This window comes from Lipotes vexillifer, unplaced genomic scaffold, assembly GCF_000442215.2.
Source record: "Lipotes vexillifer unplaced genomic scaffold, Lipotes_vexillifer_v1.1 scaffold483, whole genome shotgun sequence".
Lineage (NCBI taxonomy): Eukaryota > Metazoa > Chordata > Mammalia > Artiodactyla > Lipotidae > Lipotes > Lipotes vexillifer.
Window position 1 is genome coordinate 439420 of NW_006787688.1, and position 21671 is coordinate 461090.

The following is a 21671-nucleotide window of genomic DNA, read 5'->3' on the forward strand; positions in this document are numbered from 1 at the left end:
CTTTCCCTATTTCAACCTTTAGGTCCAAGTAATTGAAGTCCTATAACATCCCCTCTAGCTCTTCAGACACAGTGGGGATTAATTAGACTGGCCCACCTCCAGGTTTGAGAAGGCATTTGTGGAAACCACTGTCTACTACATCTACTACATGGAATTCAAGCTTTTCCAGTTCCAGTGTGTCCAGGGTAGCCAGCTGGATGTTTAGCTGTCATGCATCTTTTCACTTTTCTTCCCTGATCTACCAAGACCTAAACGGTATTTGCTCTGCTCTTAACTGTGGAGACCATTCATGATTTGGTTCAACAGGAAACTATTTTCCTGGTTTTGTAAGTGATAGTGTTACTTAAGCAAAAAATATTAAATTGCAGAGAAAAAAATGAGGGCAATATGTAAAAGATAAATCCCCATCGTAATCTGTAATGAAAGAACATATTTGACATAGCAGTCCTAGTGGTAATAACAGGCAGACTACAGTTGCTAATTTATGATAGCAGATGTGTTTCTTTTATTCTAAACAATGAATTACACTGAACAAGTTCATACTCAGTGCTTTACAAGTGTTGCCTAATTTAATTCTCATATTTCCTAAGCAGGTATTATTAAGTACTGTTATTGCTATTCCTACTTTTTGTATGAGAGAACTGTATATTAGCGGAGACATGTACAGTGTTATAAGGTGTCAGACCCAGGACCCAAACACAGCCCAGACTGCCTTCCGGATGTCCTTTATAAGGTCTTTTTCCCTATGTATTTTCTAATCTGAAAGACCTGTGTGTCTCTGGAAACACCTGTAGATCTGTGGATATGGCAACTCCATCTTTGTTTCACATAGTGGCTTTAGGACATCTTTGGCGAACTCTGAGTGTCTAATTTAAAATGCCCTCCACTTACACAATTCTAAACATGTTCTCTCAAGGTTGGGAGTATGTTAAATATGAGATTATGTTTCATCACAACCAAAATATACCAATTGCCTTTGGGCATAAAATATTCATTGTACTTAGGTCAGTTTTTCTGTCTCACATGAGCCTTAAATGAAATCATTCTAACTCACATATTTAATGGAGAGGGATTTTGTGATACTTGTTCTGGGAAAAGGAAGGATCAACTTCAGTTGTGATTAAACTTCCTCCTGTCTTGAGACATGAAAGACAGTATCTCATATATGCAGATGTTTTGCAGATCTCTGGTTTGGATCTTAAACAGCAGATCTAGATAGGTACAGTCATTGTTCTGGTGGACTGCTGACATGAGAAATCTGAAATTATCATGTACTGAACAATCGTCCTACATTCCTATCTCTTACCTTGATTTAGTGCCTACTTAAGTGTTTTTTGACTGTAATCAGTCAGCCTTCACTCTTTTGTGTGTTCCATCCTCCATAGCCAGTCAGTCCCTAAGTGCTGTTAATTTTACTTTGGTTCTTGAATCTGTGTCTTTCTCTCCCTTGATGTTGCACCTGATTTTGTCCATGGTCCATCTTTCCGCCCCTGAATTATGGTAATTTCCCCAGTCTCTGTCAGCTCCAATCCAGGACCACGGAGAGAGTAAGCTTTTTAAAAGCAAATGTGATTGCAACGTGCCCAGCCTAAAATAAGATTTCTGTGTCTTGCCATTGTCTACAGAGTCACCTTCTCTGTGTCTCGCCATTGTCTACGGACTAGAATCACGTTCTGTCTATGACCTAAATGCTCCCTACCAGTTCAGCCTTTTCTCTCTCCACTCACAGTGTACTTTAGTTGAATTGCAGAGTTGCACTTTCTCAGACTCATCCTGCTTTGTTTTACCTCTTCTTATATGCTTTGCTCCTTCTTCCTGGAATACCTCTCCCCAGAATCCACAAATAGTAACTCTTTTTTTGTAGTCAAGACTTACTTCCTTTGCTTCTGAGTCCAAGCTGGGTACTGTTCCTAGGGGCTGCATAACACCTCGTATAAAACAGTCTTAGAGCATCCTTCATGGGCTGACTGGTTTGTCTCTTTGTCTGTCTCCTCTGGTGGACTCCTGCTTTTGGAGGCAATGACCAAGCATTATTTCATCACTGTATACATAGCATCTCATAAAATGCTGATGTGAAATAGAGAAGGCATATGATACATGCATACTGAATGAATCCATTGTACTCAGTAGTAGAGAAGAACATTAGATTTTGTCATTTATCCATAAGTAGTGGACCTGAATTTTCCCATTTCATAACATTCTACAGTTTTAGGCCTTTTGAGATCCAGCCTATTCCTCTAATTTTTCTGGAAAATTGATATGGCACAAGTTAAAAGCATTTAGATTATATTTTCAGATTAATAGCCCTGGAGTTTTACATGGGCTCAAGAAAAAAAGATAAGAATATATGATTTTTAGAGTCTAAAGAGAGAAAAAAAATTATTGCAGTTGAGACTAAGGATACTTTAAAATTCAGTTAAAAATGCTATATTGGATATCTAATTTATCTCAATCATACACTTGAATTTTATTAATTACAAATCTTTATTCTTTGTGACTACAAATAATAGAGTGGGTTCATAAGTGCACATTCAAAGTTTGGCTCTCTGTTACTGGGGATCTATCTGATTACACAGCACATAAATCCAGACAAAAGTTGACTTCTCTCATCCTTTAAATCTTTTGCTTAGATGTCATTTCCAGTGACATCCATCTGTGATCACAGCGCGAATGCACTAGTACCCCTGTATTTTTCCTATCATTTCACTTTTTAAAACATAATTTCTTTGCTTGAAGCATTTCAGAAGCGTTACATATATGTTCCTCACAGCCCACAAAGCAAGGCACATTCTGACACCTGCTCACCTCTTGATGGCATCAGGCGATCTGATCCTTCGCTCTCCCAGTAGGAAGAGCCACGTGGCCTGTTTTTCCATGAGATTCAAACATGCCCCCATGTTCCTGAAGCCTTCTTTCTGCTTCCCTTCACCTGTTGGTCTCATACTATTCTTTATGCCCCAGCTCAATATTACCTTCAAAGAGGGAATGTCCTCACCCACCGATTAAATTAGGTATTCCTCATGCCCATGAATCTTTATCATGAACCTGTGTGTTTCCTTTGTAGCACATATCACAATTAGTAAATGTTTACCTTGCTCAAATATAAAAGCACCTTGAGAGTAACGACCTTAATATCTTTTTAAAACCATTATATTTTCAAGGCCTAGCATAGGGCACCCAGGAGAAAAATATTTTTGGGAATCAGTGAATAGTACTTATCACACTCTACTGCTTATTTTACTACCTTTGTTACATATTTTAAGCCCCTCATGAATAGGCCTGGTATCTCTATTATTATTATACCACCCAATAAATGGAAGAGAGTAGATACCAAACACATTAACTAAATTAACTGAGGGTTATCAAAATCACACGTGTATGAATGGTAAAATGTATGTTTCTCTGCACCACTTATATGACTCAAATTTTAGCAAGACCACAAAGATAGGAACTGAACTGTGTAAGAATTTATTATAAAAGAACAAAATTTTTAACAAAATCACATAGTGCTTACTATGTGTAGCACTATTTAAGTACTATACAAATATAAACTCAATCTTTGAAGTAAGTACTATTATTTCCATTTTGGAGAGGAGGAAACAGGCAGGGGGAAGTAGAAGTTACTTAAAGCTAAGTTTACTTGCCCATTGATGTGGATAATTATAAAAAATTACTGAACTTGTAGTCTGACTGTGCTAGCAATTTTTCATTTAGGTCACTTTTCAGTTACACATAATAATTGTAGTGTAATAATTTTCACCATTCAATATGTCATTTGGTAATAAAATCTCTTACTATAAGAGTAGTATACCTTAAGACCATATGCAGTTAAGAGTTTTCTGGTATTCCCAAATCTTTTGTTTAGATCAACTGTCCAAAAGAAATACATCGTGATTAACAAGTGTGAAACACATATGTAATTAAAAATTTTCAAGGAACCTCATTAGCAAATTTTTAAAAAGTGAAATAAATGCTAATATATTTAATTTAATGCAGTATAAACTATATAATTTTAACATGTATCAATAAAATTATTAATATATTTTACTTAACAAATTAAGTCTTCAACATCACAAGGACAATTTACACTTAGAGCACGTCTCAATTCACATTTTAAATAGCAATAGCCACATTTCAAATGCTTGTTCACCGCTTGTGGCTCATGGCTACCATGTTGAATAGTGAAGATTTAGACAAGTCTTTTATGACTAATAAGAAATTCTGAATGTTTATAAAGACCACAGAGCAAATAGTGTTTCTTGGTGAAGGCTGGCTCATCCTTCAGGTCTTACCTTAGTGTCATCTTGTCTGCATTCTCTGAGCATACTGGCTGTACCTTCCTATACATATTTTCTTAGTGTATATTATAATGCTATATAGTTGCATTATATAATAATTGATTTTTTTCTTATATAAAATATTGAACTTAATGGCAAGAGCTATCTGCATATCTCCATAGTAGCTTGCCCGTACTTTGTCAGTTTAACAAATATTTATTGAAATCTTAGTATCAGATACTGTTTTTTGTGCTCTAGATATATCTGTGCAGAATAAGATCACTGCCCTTATGGGGCTTAGAGTTTTAGAAGGTCTGTGCTCAGTAAAAATACTGTTGAATTAAATGAAATTCAGGCACTAACCTTTTGGAAGAAGTCTATAAACAATGGGTTAATCTTAAGAAACTGATATTTAGCAGGTTTACATATAGTCTTGCAAATTAAAACGAAAACCTTTTACGGATTTTTAAGGATGGGGAAAACTGGCCTGATGGTAGTATACATGACTGAGTGGTTTAAAATGAACCCCAGACTCAATATTTGAAATATGTTAATACATGAATGGAAGAAGTTGTTCATTAATGTAAGTAGCCTCATTTAGAAGTTGGCAGCATTTTGTGATGATCAGATTATATCTGCAGAATTCTATTAAGTTCTGGGTAAATAATTCTACCGTTAGCCGCTGGGAAGTGGGTTAGGAAAATAAGACTAAAATACTGCCAAGGTGATTCAGTAAAAAGCATGTTCCTGGTTAACTGTCTGGATATGTATCTGACACACAACACAGTGAAGGTTAGAATAAAGGAGTTCACTAACTTATAGTATCAACTTCTAAATTTTTCTCCATCTTCCGTTCTGTTTCTCTGGGGTTTGGGAGACTGGTGCTCTCCTGGTCTGCGTGCTTCTTTGCACCCATGCATGTCTGTACCTTCTTACAACGAATTGCATGACGACTTGAACTCTATTTATCTGTGTAAATATAGCCTACACAGTGAGCTACTTGGATGCAGGGAACCTCTCGTTATATTTTGTCAGGGTCCAGCACTTATTTCCTACATACTGGAATGCTTGGAGAATGTTGCATCGAATATTAGGAAACGGAATTCTAAAAATCAGAAATTAGGTCAACATTATGCATTCTAACTTCTTTTCTCACATCTACTCTTCCCTACTTCCTTAGTCTAATCAGAATGATTTGTTTTCAAAAAATACACCTGATCACATTGTGCCCTCCTTAACGCTAGTTGGCTCGTGGGCCGGCAGGGCCTGGCTGGTGCCTGCGTCTACTGGCTTCCCTCCCGTTTCTTTCTTTGCTCTCCACCCACACGTTGGCCTCACACCTTTGCTCACTGGTTGACTGTGCCGAGAATATTCTTCCATATCACATCTCCACCCTCAGCCTTCGGTTACTCTGCCTTAAGGCCTCCTCTAACCTGTTTCCCCTAATACATAGCCTTAAAAGATCATACTTCCCTCTTTAGGAATAATTATCACTGTTCTACTTTTACATACAGTTCTCTTGTGTGATGAATATTTGTCCACCCCATTTAATTGTAACTTCCATGAGGAAATGTGTCATGTCTACTGCTATGTGCACCATCGTATCACTATACCAAATGCATAAAATGGTTAGCACATCATTGTGAAATAGATATATAAATTCACAAACCAGCATGATTCAAGTACATGTCTAGACTTCAACTAGACCTAAACCTTTCCTTCTGTCTCCACTCAGAAGTATAGTCCATATGATAGAAAAGATGTATGATAAAACCTCTTAAAATATGTAATCTTGTGCTTACTTAGGCAGAAAATATTCCTTCTAATACAGAGATTATCTCCATAACCTCTGAAGAACAGTTAATACTTGTTCCACGTAAAGGTTAAAATTTATTTTTTATAGCATGCTCAAGCAGTTAGAAATTAATATTCTCCCAAGTCATTGAAATGTTAAATTGTCTAACCTTCTAAAACACTTCATATTTTTCCTCAGCTTCAGGCAAGATTGGGAAATAAGACAAACTCCATAAGATATTAATATCCTTAATGGGCATTGGACCCATGGGCTGACGTACCCCTGGGTTCTCACATTTCACTTTTACTAAACACTATAATTGAGGGTCAAAAGGCAAGTGTATTTACTGGTGGTGTGAAAATACACTTACAACAGAATGTAATTAATTGTGAGATATAGATATCTATGACAAGATCCATTGTAATTATAGGAAGGAAAGAAAATTGAGAACTTGGAAATGTTTTGCATTCTTAGACACTGACTTAAATGAAAAGGGCATCTAATTCTTACATAATTCTTCTCTTCTGCATACCCTCATTGTTCTTGTGCCCATTCACTTCTTCCATCCGTTTTTTGTACTCAATTGGACATTTGCTCCCCCTCAGTTTTGCTCTCCAATATGTGTAACAGATTTCTCATCTTCACCTTACCTCCACCTGCCCACCCATCACGATTCTCCCTGATACCTCTCCATTCCATGTCTTACTTGGTTTGATTTCTTAACGAGAAGTCTTTCTTGGTCCACCTTTCTGTTGCAATCACTTATTTCTGGGACACTATGTAAAAAGTTTCAGAAACGAAAGTATATAAATCTAAAATTCTTTTATTCAGATTTCCTGATGTGTCTTCCTCCGAGCTAGCAATTGTCCCCTGAGTTCTTGGCTTGTATCTCAGTTACCTTCTGTGGAAGGTCTAAGTTCACAGTGTGATAGAAAGTGCAAAGGCTTTGAAGACAGACAGGAGTACACCTCACCCCGAGTTACTATCAATAAACTGACCACAGACAGATTGTTTCACATGTCTGAGACAGCCATTGAATGGGAAATTACCTACCCCAGAGAACGGCTGTGAGGGTCACATGATACGTCCTGTGTACAGGCCATCATTTTCCACCTTACTGCCTTCTCTCTCTCTCCAGTTTAATCTTTAGTGCACAAGCCCTGGTGCATACTTCATACACCTTCTACTTTGCTTGTTACCTAACTTCGTTCATTGTTTTTCCTTGGTCAAAGGAGAAACACAGTGTCTTCACTTGCTGTGTTCACAGAATTTTGAGTTAACATTCTTGGTGGGTCAGAGGATAACAATGAAATTATCTCTGTTGCACACTGGCAAGTGCCTGGCATTCTGTTTACTTCTACCGACATTACTCCCCAATCTCTCTTCCACCCTGTGAGCCCTGAACTTGGATATCATTGTCACATATGGCTACGTGCAGTTCAAGTTACTTGCCCAAGATCCCACAGCTAATATTTGGAAACACTGGACTTTTATCCAAGGCCTTCTTGACAGCAAAGCTAAATATTAGTTTTGAAGCTTCATACCAGAATGTTAGAACAGAAACATATTAATCTTTTGTAAACATGTCTTTGTTGTAACATTCTAGCGTGGAGCTTGAAAACTGAAAGGTTTTAGGGGTGGTAGAAATGCTAATTTTCAGAAGACCAAAAGGGACAGGGTTGGGAATACACTTAGCAGGGAGGGCAGATGCATGGCAGAATATTTATGGGAACAGACAGATTTCAAAAGCATTGGCTTTTGAACTACGTTTCCTACTCTGGTGAAGCCAGTTGATAACATTTAAATGTAGTAAATAATATCAAGAAAGAAGAGAATTAAGCACTTATGTGCCATAGCAACATGAGAAGGTGGCCAGAAAGTTCAGAAATGTATCTCAGTTTCTAAATTGTAGGCTGTGGATAAAGCTTATGGGGGAGCAATAGGCCAGGGTCAAATAGGAAAGGAAATAAAAAAGTGCCCCAGTAAACAATTGATTTCCCACTATTTCCAAAGATCTCCCATAAAAATATCTTTGTCAGTCATATTCCTTTTGACGATAGAGAACACATAGACACATACTTAAGAAAGCATATACTTTTCATTGATAATAAAATCATTTTGGTTAAATAAATCCTTAGAGTTTTGGTTTTTTTTAAAGATTTTTAAAATTTTGAGTTTTAAAGATTTTTTTAAATCTTTGTTTTCTTAAAGATTGAGTTGAAGGCTGAAATATGCTTCACCCCTAGTCATTACATTTAATTACTCTGAATTACCTTGATGTCTTAGTTTTATATTTTTATTCTCAAATTATTCTTAATGCCAAAGAAATACCTTAAAAGGTATTTTAAATATAAATATTTCAAAGTCCTTTTTAAAACTATGCTGAGAGTAACGTACCACAAACAATAATCCACTTAGTGTATATTTTGGGCCTCCTAGACCTTGCAGGAAAAAAATATTGTGATTAAAAATTATTAGAAAGATAACTTACTTGTAGACAGATCATTAAAGATAATTCACTAACATATATTTCTGAATTCCAAAATTCAAGAATACTTTCTACTTTATTTTAACTTGATTCAACAGGCCATGAAATCTAATGTGTTCCCAATTCGGCAAGCATTCAGTCACTCATAGTCAGAGCAGAGTAGTCACCTTCTTATTAGTGTATAGTCACCCAGCTCTATCTGTAGGGAATTGGTTCCAGGAACTCCGACATACCAAACTCCAAGGATGCTCAAGTCCTTTGTATAAAGGTGGCATAGTATTTGCATATAACCTATGCACATCCTCCCCTATGTTTTAAATCATCTCTAGGTTACTTATAATACCCAGTACAATGTAAATGCTATCTAAATAGTTGTAAATTCAATGTAAATATTACATAAAATAGTAGCCTATGTAAAGCAAATCCAAGTTTTGCTTTTTGAAACTTCCTGTAATTAAAAAAAAAAAAATGTTTCAGCCCGGGGTTGCTTGAATCTTTGGATGTGGAACCTGCAGATACAGAGGGACAGCTATCCTTATCAAAAGGCACAAAAGTATATTCAGTTTGTTTAGAGTAGCCAGTGTAGTTGTTCTCTGCTTTCCAGTGCAAACATGTGCTTTATCATTTATTAATTTTGATAAAGGAAAGAAAATTCCTAATGTTAAAGGGATGATTGATTTCTTCAATCAGACTTTGGCTACTGCTAAAATCTCACAACCTGTACTCTCTCTCTAGGTATAATACATAAAAACCAAGTTCAGTGTTTCATACTGAAAGTGGGACCCTATTATAAAGAAGCTTTTAATGTTTGTATATGGTCTGAACATGCTGGATTTTATTTAACAGCTGAGTTTCATAGACAAGTACTAGGCATTTCTCCAGAGAACCCAGCCAAATACTATAATCCATTTCCTTCTGAAATTGCAGTTGTTAAATTAGACCCCAAAACATTTATGAATGTCACTTTGTCTTTCCAGCAATTAAGGAGTTCAAAAAAAAATCCCTTGGTGTTTCATGGCTTTGAAATTATTTATCCTCCTCTGGCCCTGCCATTTGCTCTGTCAAATGCTTTGGGGGTTACGTTCAAGGGGGAGACATCAATTCTGAACAGGTGTGGAAAAGGGTTTCTTGATGTATAAAAAGTGTTCTATTTTAAAGGCGTTTTAGCAATTTTAGCACATTTACTGCTGTAAATTCCCATGGAAGTAGGCGGCCCATTCTTTTCCCTTTAAAGGGCAGAAAAATCTGAAATCAACATCAGAGGCATAATTTCACCAGGGGGAGGGAGCGGCCGGCGAGTTTACTGAAACTTTCCCTTTGCTGTTTCCTTGTTTCAGTGTTGATCCTCCTGATCGTCACTATGAGAAGAAGGAAAAAAGAGCCCCTTATTTTCGACGAAGAGAGAGATATCAGAGAAAACATCGTTAGATACGATGACGAGGGTGGGGGGGAGGAAGACACAGAAGCCTTTGACATGGCCGCGCTCAGAAACCTCAACGTCCTCAGAGACACCAAGACCCGGAGAGATGTGACTCCAGAAATTCAGTTCTTGAGTCGACCGACTTTTAAAAGCATCCCAGATAATGTCATTTTCCGGGAATTTATTTGGGAAAGACTGAAGGAAGCCGACGTTGACCCCTGCGCCCCGCCTTACGATTCCTTGCAGACATACGCCTTCGAAGGAAATGGCTCGGTGGCTGAATCGCTCAGCTCGCTAGATTCCATCAGCTCAAACTCTGATCAGAATTACGACTACCTTAGTGACTGGGGACCGCGTTTTAAACGACTCGCAGACATGTACGGAACTGGCCCGGAGAGTCTGTACTCATAGCCCTGGAACGTTAGTTTGAAATGTACTGAAGAAAAAGTAAAAGCAAAAAACGAAACACCACTACATACAGAAAACACGAACTTCACTTGCTAGAGGAAATGGTTGTAAATATCTCTCCATTTTTAACCGTTTAGGGTTCTGCCTTGGTGAAGCATATCTTCATTAGACTTATCCAAGGGACTGCACTGACCACAGACTGAGCATTTGAAGGCTTTTTGATAAAAAGAAATGCTCAGTGGTTTGTGAATAGATAGCAACTCTCAGATACCTGCAAAGGCACCTAACCTCTGTAAGTAGTGCCCTGTGTTGTCAGTGTCGCCAGGGTGTCCTGTACATACCTTCACGGTACTGGCAGGGAGGGGAATAAAACATGATATGCCAGGATTGAAAAGTCCTGGAACTTCTTGCATATCAAAACTTGGGACAAATTTAATTTACAGTGATGCTTTCAGCTTGCTAGATTAGAGCATCCAGCAGAATTTTATTGCTGTCAGTTAGCAAATACATTTTATTTAGCAATATAAATATTCTTGGAAAATCCTCCCCAATCCTCCAATACAAGCCAATAAAATTTGGTTTAAGGCAACAAAAACCATTGTTTAGCAAATAAATTCTGAAATGTTCCAAATAAGCAAAAGGTAAATCATTCTTAAAGTTGGCAGTCGTTTTGAGATGCTTGTGTAGGTATGAAGAAAAGTTGCTGTCTATTCGTTGATTTTTTTATTATCTCTTCTGATTTGTACAGGAGACTATCTTTTCTTTTTTATTTGACACATGGTGTTATATTTATTTTGGACCTCCAATCTCCACTCAGTTCAGGTCCATCTTCCTGCCTCAGAATATTAAGCTCATCAAAACATGCTGATTTTTCTCCAGTCTGAGCTACATGGAGGAAATGAAGCATGGAAATGGAAAAAAAAAAAAATAGTAGAGCAATTGAGGCCTGTTGCTGTTCACGTCTCAGAGAGGAACACAGCTACAAGCAGCTACAAGGACGTATAAGTTGTTTGTCTGAGCCATTAAAATTTACAAAACATTGAAAGTATTTGTACTATAGAAGGAAGATTTCAGAGAGAATTGAGATTTTCTTTGATGCAAGATTGATTTTTCAAGGTCACAAATTCTATATGCTCCCAAGACTTTCAAGAATTTGTTTTCCCCCCACCCTCTATTGCTGTAAAAATATTGAGTAAAGGACAGATTTTTTGAATATATCTTAAACAATGTAATGTTATAAATTTCAAAACCCACCATTAAATTCTGATGCAAATATGTTCCTCAAGAATTAACCAAGCACTGTATACTTTCTATACCTGTTTAGATGTGCCAAAGTGAGGAGAGAAATTAAGTGATCACATGTGTTTGAGAAAGAAGAATTTTATGACTAAAATAATATTTCTACCTAACATTATTTTCTAGATTAGTACTAGTTTAATGTGACTATATTCACATAAGAATGAATTTATTTTTTTCTTTTCTCCTTTTAAAAAAGGGTTTATTGTTGGGTTCCTAATAAATCTACAGATAGTGGACACTGTATAGGAAACTGTGTTTCTAAAAGTGCTTCTTTCTGAAAGACGAACACTGGAACAAGAATATCAATCTTTTGATTACATGAGGAGAAACTCTGTAGGATTCTGTAAAATTGCAGCCCATCTTTAGAAATGAAGTATGTGAAAGTGGCCTTCAGCTCCATCAAAATAAACAATTCAATCAATATGGTTATCTGCAAACAGTCCTTTCATTTGAATAAAGTTTTATAGACATTGTTTCATGACTAGATATGCTTCTTGCTGTATTAATATACATATGAAAAATCAATTTTATAATGGTAAATGATACTGTTCATGACTTTTAGTCACCTGTGTAAGTTTTTCAAATTAAAAAAGTAAAGCATAGTACACTTACCCAATTTCATAAAATCAGAGTGTGGTGCAGGAATTATATAGGTGTTACATCAGCAAGCTAATGAGAATAGTTTTTTAATAATCCCCTTGTTGTCTGCAAGAAGATAAAATAGTACTTTTAGATTATGATATCAAAACTGCTGATTGTTGCATAAATGTAAGTTTGAATGTATTTTAGAAAAGGAACATCACATCATTCACCTTGCTTTCTCTCCTTTTAAATATATATATATATATATATATATATATATTTTTTTTTTTTTTTAATTTCGTTTTTGCCAGTAATAGATTGGGGAAAAAAGGTTCAGATTTAAACAAAGATTTGAAATTTTTGCATATATTCAATTGCTATTTTATGTGTGGAAAATGATAACAATACAATATTGAACTTGATTCAGTGGTATTTAAAAGAAATCTTGAGATGGCTGGAAGAATGTCCCTAATAGAGATGGAATTTTTATGAAGTACTCTAGCTAAGCTTATTTGTAATGGTGGTGAATTTGTTATTTTAGTTTTCTTTTTCCTTTTGAAATCTAAGTCTGTAGATTAGATTTCAATCTAATCTGTATATGTTTATCTGACATGATACTTGAGAGATAGGCTCTGCTGTAAACCCAGAGACTAGAACAGTTGATCAACAAAAATCCATGTTACAGCTTGTTACAAGATCCTCCAAAAGCATTTAAATAAATACCTATTATCTAGTCACTAAAATTCAGTGGTGGACTGGAGCCAGCTCAAACCAACTCCTAAGTACCAATTATGCATATGTCTTTCCACCTCTGCTTCTAGTGATATCATTTCAGTAGGTCAGCCTTGGTGGTAATATTTAGACCACCAAACACTACTTTTTTTCCCCCCCTGTAGATCTGGTTGTGAAATGTTTACCAGCACTTTGCTGCTTACTTATAAAAGGAAACCTCATGGTTGTAAATATACTATGCGTGAACAGAATATCAAATAATGATGACATGCAAGGAATTTATGTCCTATCCTACTACTAAATATAGACTTATGTGGTAGTGATTTCCTGGTATCAGATCCTTGGAGCTACAGGGAGAAAGGGAGGGGACCCACTTCGTTATGGAAAGCAATGGCTTAATAATTCCCAGTGCAGACAACAGTTTGGGAAGTCAGTAAATTTACATATTTTCCATTTGTCCCTATGGGAGCACCACTGGAAACTCAAGGTATACATTAAGTAATGCATTTTTGGACAATTTAATTTCTTAAAAAAATATGTGCATTTCAGTTGTTACTGTCCAGGTCAAGGAAATAGGCCCAGACCTCTATTCTGGATTGTTATCCTTGCATAATTTTAAGACAGCATAAAGAATATGAAAACTAAGTCTTAAAAGAAAGTGGACTAATGCAGATCAAGCCTAAATTATGATCCTGGATACACAAAACAATCTCTACGTTAAAGCGATATTCCAAAGTCAGCTGCACACCAAAATTAGGAAGCAGACGAGGAAAAGATGCTATGTAGAGGCCATGAGTAGATCTTTGTACAAAGCAATGGCCTAGATGAAGCTGGCCAACTTCTTCCCTTGACAGGAAGCACAGCTGAGGCTGACTGCAGTTGCGGTTAGATAACTACTAGACACAGATAAGAAAGGATAATGTTTAGGTAATGATAGCTGCCTTTTCACTCTGCCCTCTGAGAATGTTTTAAATAACTTCTTGCACAATTACATTTACTACACTGGATGGTGAGCAGTCTTTGGCAATTCTCATGTAAACGGTGTAGTTATACAAGGGAGGAGTGGTATTTGTGGTACGGCCCCTCAGGCCCAAAGAAATTTACATGCAAACAGACTGTTAGCATTATATTCAAATACAAAATCTAGAAGAGCTTAAAATAAAGTTAGATATACTGCAAGAGGCAAAAAGCACCTTGTTTAAATATTTTAAAGACATTAAGCGCTACTTATGTTATTTTGACATCTATTGACTTACAAACTGTTTCAATTACCCTAATTGTTTCTAAGTCACTATTTGAAGGTTTATTTACAGTTGATCTAATTAAAGTTGATTAAAAGCAAGCTTCAACTTAACTCTTTCTGGTCAGTGATGGCTGGGGGCACAGGGAATATATATTACAGTTAATAGATAAGGAAATTCACTTTGTTAGTCTATATAGTTTATTTGATCTTAAATACAGAGTCAGTTATTTTTAAATTATTAATATATATTGCGTGTATATGCCACGGTGTATGCAAATTTGGCAAGAAAAGCTAACGCAGTAATGTTAGCTGACATATCATCGTCATAGTCAAAAGAGCAAGAAAGGAGTAAAAACATTTACATTTGAGTGTAATTGAAATGGTTTCAGAGGAGTGGGATTAGCCCTTAAGAAAAACAGAAGTTATTTGACGCTGTGATTTGGCAGGCACTGTAAAGTATAATTCCAGGAGTAATTTTTCAAGCAAAAACAAGACAGCCAGTGTGTGTGATATTCTGACACTTTTTCATTGTTATGCTAACTTGTACAGGCTCAGAATTTAACTGAAAAGAACAGGTGCCTCTGTGTGTGTAAGAAGGGAGGCACATTGGAAAGTATGTCTGAAGCGACCTCAAAAATGTAGTCTAATATTATCTTGTTAATTCCAATATATTATTGTTATTTGGCAAGTGCCTTTTAGGCAATAAGACTAGAAAGTGTGATAAACTGAAGGGAGAAATATTTTCTTTGCTTTAAGAATCTAAATTAGGAAAAGGATTTGGGTGCTAAGGGGAGAGCATTTAGCTGAGCTATCTGGATAACTGCATTTTTTTTTAAACATCTATATTGGAGTATAATTGCTTTCCAGCGTTGTGTTACTTTCTGCTGTATAACAAAGTGAATCAGCTATATGCATACATATATCCCCATGTCCCCTCCCTCTTGCATCTCCCTCCCACCCTCCTTATCCCACCCCTCTAGGTGGTCACAAAGCACCGAGCTGATCTCCCTGTGCTATGCAGCTGCTCCCTCTTGCACTCCCTCCCACCCTCCTTATCCCACCCCTCTAGGTGGTCACAAAGCACCGAGCTGATCTCCCTGTGCTATGCAGCTGCTTCCCACTAGCTAGCTATTTTACATTTGGTACTCTATATATGTCAATGCTACTCTTTTACTTCGTTCCAGCTTACCCTTCCCCCTCCCCATGTCCTCAAGTCCATTCTCTACATCTGCGTCTTTATATCTGGCCTGCCCCTAGATTCTTCAGAACCATTTTTTTTTTTGATTCCATATGTGTTAGTATACAGTATTTGTTTTTCTCTGACTTACTTCACTCTGTATGACAGACACTCAATTTCATTTCTTTTTATGGCTGAGTAATATTCCATTGTATATATGTGCCACATCTTTATCCATTCATCTGTCAATGGACACTTAGGTAGCCTCCATGTCCTGGCTATTGTAAATAGAGCTGCAATGAACACTGTGGTACATGACTCTTTTTAAATTCTGGTTTCCTCAGGGTATATGCCCAGTAGTGGGACTGCAGGGTCGTATGGTAGTTCTATTTTTAGTTTTTAAGGAACCTCCACACTGTTCTCCATAGTGGCTATAACAATTTACATTCCCACCAACAGACCAAGTGCAAGAAGGTTCCCTTTTCTCCACACCCTCTCCAGAATTTATTGTTTGGAGGTTTTTTGATAATGGCCATTCTGACTGGTGTGAGGTGATACCTCATTGTAGTTTTGATTTGCATTTCTCTAATGATTAGTGATGTTGAGCATCCTTTCATGTGTTTGTTGGCCATCTGTATATCTTCTTTGGAGAAATGTCTATTTAGGTCTTCTGCCCATGTTTTGATTGGGCTGTATTTTTTTATATTGAGCTGCATGAGCTGCTTGTATATTTTGGAGATTAATCTTTTGTCAGTTGCTTCGTTTGCAAATATTTTCTGCCATTCTGAGGGCTGTCTTTTCGTCTTCTTTATGGTTTCCTTTGCTGTGCAAAAGCTCTGAAGTTTTATTAGGTCTCATTTGTTTATTTTTATTTTCCTTTTCTCTAGGAGGCGGGTCAAAAAGGATCTTGATGTGATTTATGTCATACAGTGTTCTGTGTTTTCCTCTAAGAGTTTGATACTGTCTGCAGTGTCAGTGTTTACCTCTCCTGTTTCGTTTCTAATTCTGTTGATTTGAGTCTTCTCCCTTTTTTTCTTGATGGGTCTGGCTGGTGGTTTATCAATTTTGTTTATCTTCTCAAAGAACCAGCTTTTAGTTTTCTTTATCTTTGCTGTTTCTTCCTTTTTCATTTATTTCTGATATGATTTTATGATTTATTTCCTTCTGCTAATTTTGGGGTTTTTTGTTCTTCTTTCTCTAATTGCTTTTAAGTGTAAGGTTAGGTTGTTTATTCGAGATGTTTCCTGTTTCTTAAGGTGGGCTTGTATTGCTATAAACTTCCCTCTTAGAACTGCTTTTGCTGCATCCCCCAGGTTTTGGGTCGTCCTGTTTTCATTGTCATTTGTTTCTAGGAATTTTTTGATTTCCTCTTTGATTTCTTCAGTGATCTCTTGGTTATTTAGTAGTGTATGGTTTAGCCTCCATGTGTTTGTATCTTTTTTATAGTTTTCCTGTAACTGATATATAGTCTCATAGCATTGCTGTCAGACAAGATACTTGATATGATTTCAATTTTCTTAAATTTACCAAGGTTTGATTTGTGACCCAAGATATGGTCTATCCTGGAGAATGTTCCATGAGCACTTGAGAAGAAAGTGTATTCTGTTGTTTTTGGATGGAATGCCCTGTAAATGTCAATTAAGTCCACCTTGCTTAATGTGTCATTTAAAGCTTGTGTTTCCTTATTTATTTTCATTTTGGATGATCTGTCCATTGGTGAAAGTGGGGTGTTAAAGTCCCCTACTATTATTGTGTTACTGTCGATTTCCCCTTTTATGGCTGTTAGCATTTGCCTTACGTATTGAGGTGCTCCTATGTTGGGTGCATAAATATTTACAATTGTTATATCTTCTTCTTGGATGGATCCCTTGATCATTACATAGTGTCCTTTTTTGTCTCTTGTAATAGTCTTTATTTTAAAGTCTATTTTGTCTGATATGAGAATTGCTACTCCAGCTTTCTTTTGACTTCCATTTCCATGGAATATCTTTTTCCATCCCCTCACTTTCAGTCTGTATGTGTCCCTAGGTTTGAAGTGGGTCTCTTGTAGACAGCATATGTATGGGTCTTGTTTTTGTATCCATTCAGCCAGTCTATGTCTTTTGGTTGTAGCATTTAATCCATTTACATTTTAGGTAATTATCAATATGTATGTTCCTATTACCATTTTCTTAATTGTTTGGGGTTTGTTATTGTAGGTCTTTTCCTTCTCTCGTGTTTCCTGCCTAGAGAAGTTCCTTTAGCATTTGCTGTGAAGCTGGTTTGATGGTGCTTTAGTCGTACACTGGTTTGGCGGTGCTTTAGAGTTCTCTTTAGTTTTGCTTATCTGTAAAGGTTTTAATTTCTCCATGGAATCTGAATGAGTTCCTTGCTGGGTAATCTTCATTGTAGGTTTTTCCCTTTCATCACTTTAAATATGTCCTGCCACTCCTTTCTGGCTTGCAGAATTTTTGCTGAAAGAGCAGCTGTTAACCTTATGGGGATTCCCTTATACGTTATTTGTTGTTTTTCCATTGCTGCTTTTAATATTTTTTCTTTATATTTAATTTTTGACAGTTTGATTAATATGTGTCTCAGCGTGTTTCTCTTTGGGTTTATCCTGTATGGTACTCCCTGTGCTTCGTAGACTTGATTGACTATTTCCTTTCCCATGTTAGGGAAGTTTTCGACTATAATCTCTTCAAATATTTTCTCAGACCCTTTCTTTTTCTCTTCTTCTTCTGGGACCCCTATAATTCGAATGTTGCTGCTTCTAATGTTGTCCCACAGGTTCTGAGATTGTCCTCAATTCTTTTCATTCTTTTTCTTTATTCTGCTCCCTGGCAGTTATTTCCACCATTTTATCTTCCAACTCACTTATCCATTCTTCTGCCTCAGTTATTCTGATATTGATTCCTTCTAGAGTGTTTTTAATTTCAGTTAATTGTGTTGTTCATCACTGTTTGTTTGCTCTTTAGTTCTTCTAGATCCTTGTTAAATGTTTCTTGTATTTTCTCCATTCTGTTTCCGAGATTTTGGATCATCTTTACTATCATTATTCTGAATTCTTTTTCAGGTAGATTGCCTGTTTCGGAGAGAACAGTAACAAAATATAAAGCATAAAATAAAATTAGAATAATAAAAGATTAGGAAAAATAAAAATATAAAAGAATCAACAACAATGAATCAGCATCATAAAACAGAACCCCAATCTAAAAGAGAAAAAAAGCCTTGGCTATGGGGGTGGAGTTTAGGTGGGGGTGGAACTTAGGCAGGGGTGGGCTTTTGGGTGGGGCAGAACCTAGGCAGCTGGGGGGCGGGGGGTGACGTTTGAGCGTGGGGCAGGGCCTCTGCTTAGGACCTGGCAGAAGGGGAAAGGCAGCACGTGGAAAGGAGGGCCTGGAGTGTGGGCTTCTGGAGTTTGGAGGTAAGACCCTGAGTGAGAGTGTGTAGGTGGGGTTTAGGCCCAGTACGGTTGGAGGGCATCTCAGAGGGGGTCTCTGAGTGTAGAGGTCAGGCCCTGGGTGGGGGTGTAGGGGCGGGGCTTGGGCTCTGCACAGCAGGAGGGAGACTCTGAGGGCAGAGGATTAGGCCCCTGGGAGCCCAACAGGCTTCCGGGTGCCTTAGTGGACGGGGAAAGCGCTGGCCCCGTTCCCTTCTGTTCCTTCACGCCCCTCCCCTACCATCTCCCCTGGGGTCTCCCCCGTCCCTGCTGGACCCCTAACAGTGGGTGGGTCCCGCTGGGTGTAGGAACTCCTCCCCTCCCCCAGCCGCCCCTCAGGGGGGCCGTCCCGGAGGTCTGGCCTTTATTTTCTGGCTCCCCCTTCCCTCCCTCCCACTCCCTCAAGACCTGTGTGTCTGCGGGGGGGCCTCGGTGGGCAGAGGATCAGGCCCGGGATCTCATTAGGCTCCTGGGGGCCCAAGTAGGCAGGGGAAACCTGGCCACACTCCCTTTTGATCCTCTGCCTTCCCAATGGTCCCCCAATTTCCCCCTTCGCGCATGGGATCCCTTCCCCTCCCCCAGCTGCCCCTCTGGGGCGCCAGTCCCCTCCCACCTCCACTTCCCCTCCCCACTCACTCCCCCGACGCCCACATCCTACCCGGTCGCTGGGGGTTCCTCCCGTCCCCTTAGGTGTCTGTGGTCCCCCAGCGGTGCCTGGTAGGTGCCCTAGTTGTGAGGAGACGCAAATTCGCCATCCTCCTAGTCCGCCATCTTGACTCCACCCCCTCTGTTTTTTTAGTTGCACAGATGCCGTCTCATTGTTAGCACAGAATATGGAGTGTGAATTACTTATTGTGGAATGTCACCAGGCTTTGCCTTTTTGAGTGTCACTGGTGTATAAGGAAGCACCCCTAGTCTGTGGTTATAAAATCTGGGTCAGAAGCCAGTTACAGCACATTTTTGCTGTGCCCTGGATGCCATTCTAATTCCCTGAGCCTTTATATCTTCATAATTAAAATTGAGTTAATTACTATCCTGTCTGTTTCAGAGGCTTGTGAGATGATTAAGTGAAAATGCTGTGTAAACTGTAAAACACTAAAAATGTAAGGCTTTATTATGGAAATTATATAAGGTTGATTATATTTATTGTTATATGGTAAACATGGATAATTTCTGTTTTGGGAAATATGCATTAAGGGAAAAAACATGCAATTAGTATTCTAAGTTGGGAAAAGAGACACTTGGTATGATTAATGGAAGCCACTACTCAAAAACAGTTATTTTATAAGGTCTTTAAAGGTTGGGATCCAAATCAAACTAATTCCGTCATTAATAAGAATTAAGGATATCAGCATGGGCAAGGGAATACAAATCACAATTCTTTCCCACTCACAAGGAAGACTAAGTGGAAGATGAATGACTTCACATGATCCCAGCCTCATTACAGATCACAGATACACAGGAATAGAGAAGGTTATTCAAAGACAACAATGAAACAATGAGTGTAGGTTAGGTGATCCTCCAGACATCCAAAAGAAATAAAGCGTGGTTCTAGAGAATTCAATAATTTTCTCAGTCGTGACTGACATATGTGTAATTAACCATTTATACACTTCAAAGAATTAGAGTACAATATTTACTTAACATGAAAACCATCCTGTACTCTTGTTTTCATGACTCGAAAGCATTTTCAGTATCTTCCAGTAGCTTAGCTTAGCTTTTTATAAGAAGCCATCAGAGATTAAAAAATAATATGCACAACTACTACTGATTTGTCAGTGATAGTCTACTCATAAAATGAATACCTCAACTTTAGCTATTGGTTGTATGGTCATTCAAAGCACATATGAACAAGCATTATAAATAAATACATTAGTAGCTATGTAACTACTGAGAATGTTGACACAATATACAATCACAAAATTAACTCTTACATTTTCACTGCATTAATTAATGAAATTGTGCTGCTAATGGCTTATATTTTTATAAGCAGGAAAAATTATATGATTCACTACCTTACTGCTACATGCTGTATTTTTTTATGAACACTATGTTTTTTGTTTATCCAGATCTGGAGTATGTATATAGCATGTTAAATATGACCAATACTTCAAAAGTAATCAACTTTTTAAAACAGATAACTGTATAGCAATTGCATTTTACCTATAATAATTTTAAAGGCAAAAAAAAGAAAAGGAAAAAGAACTATGTAAGTTTAATATATATTAGACTTCAAATTGCATATATTACATATATTGAGCATTATATATACTGAGCATACACACATGCACATTACACACACACACAATTTGAAGCTAAATGTAAAAGTGAAGCTAATGGCTTTTAACATTTTGTTTTTATTTTTTAAGATAATTATGACTATCAGATCCAACATCTACAATTAAATTATGTGGGCATGTTGAAAAAATACTGCACATTTGTAAAGCTGTTCTCTACCATAGATTTCAGAAATTCTTTCTCAAAATTTAGAGACATGAGAAATTCACTTAAGTAAAATACAATTCAATGAAACTATTAGTGCCTTTTTTTTTTTTTTTTTTTTTTTTTTTTGTGGTACGCGGGCCTCTCACTGTTTTGGGCTCTCCTGTTGTGGAACCCAGGCTCCGGACGCGCAGGCTCAGCGGCCATGGCTCACGGGCCCAGCCTCTCCGTGGCATGTGGAGTCTTCCAGGACCGGGGCACGAACCCGTGTCCCCTGCATCGGCAGGCGGACTCTCAACCAGTGCGCCACCAGGGAAGCCCATTAGTGCCTATTTTTGAGGTTCTATTATAATTATGTTAAAAACAATCCATTTTTTCTACAACGTT

At 37.5% G+C, this 21671-nt stretch overlaps 1 protein-coding gene across 1 annotated transcript in view; it reads left to right on the plus strand.

Moving 5' to 3' along the window:
• The window catches only part of CDH7 (cadherin 7), a 123732-nt gene extending 113291 nt beyond the window's left edge, over window positions 1–10441 (plus strand). Inside the window, exon 12 of the mRNA XM_007460479.1 lies at window positions 9898–10441. Within this exon, the coding sequence (XP_007460541.1) occupies window positions 9898–10391 (494 nt within the window). The 3' untranslated portion in view covers window positions 10392–10441. The remainder of the gene's footprint in view (window positions 1–9897) is intronic.
• The last annotated feature ends 11230 nt before the right edge of the window (window positions 10442–21671 follow it).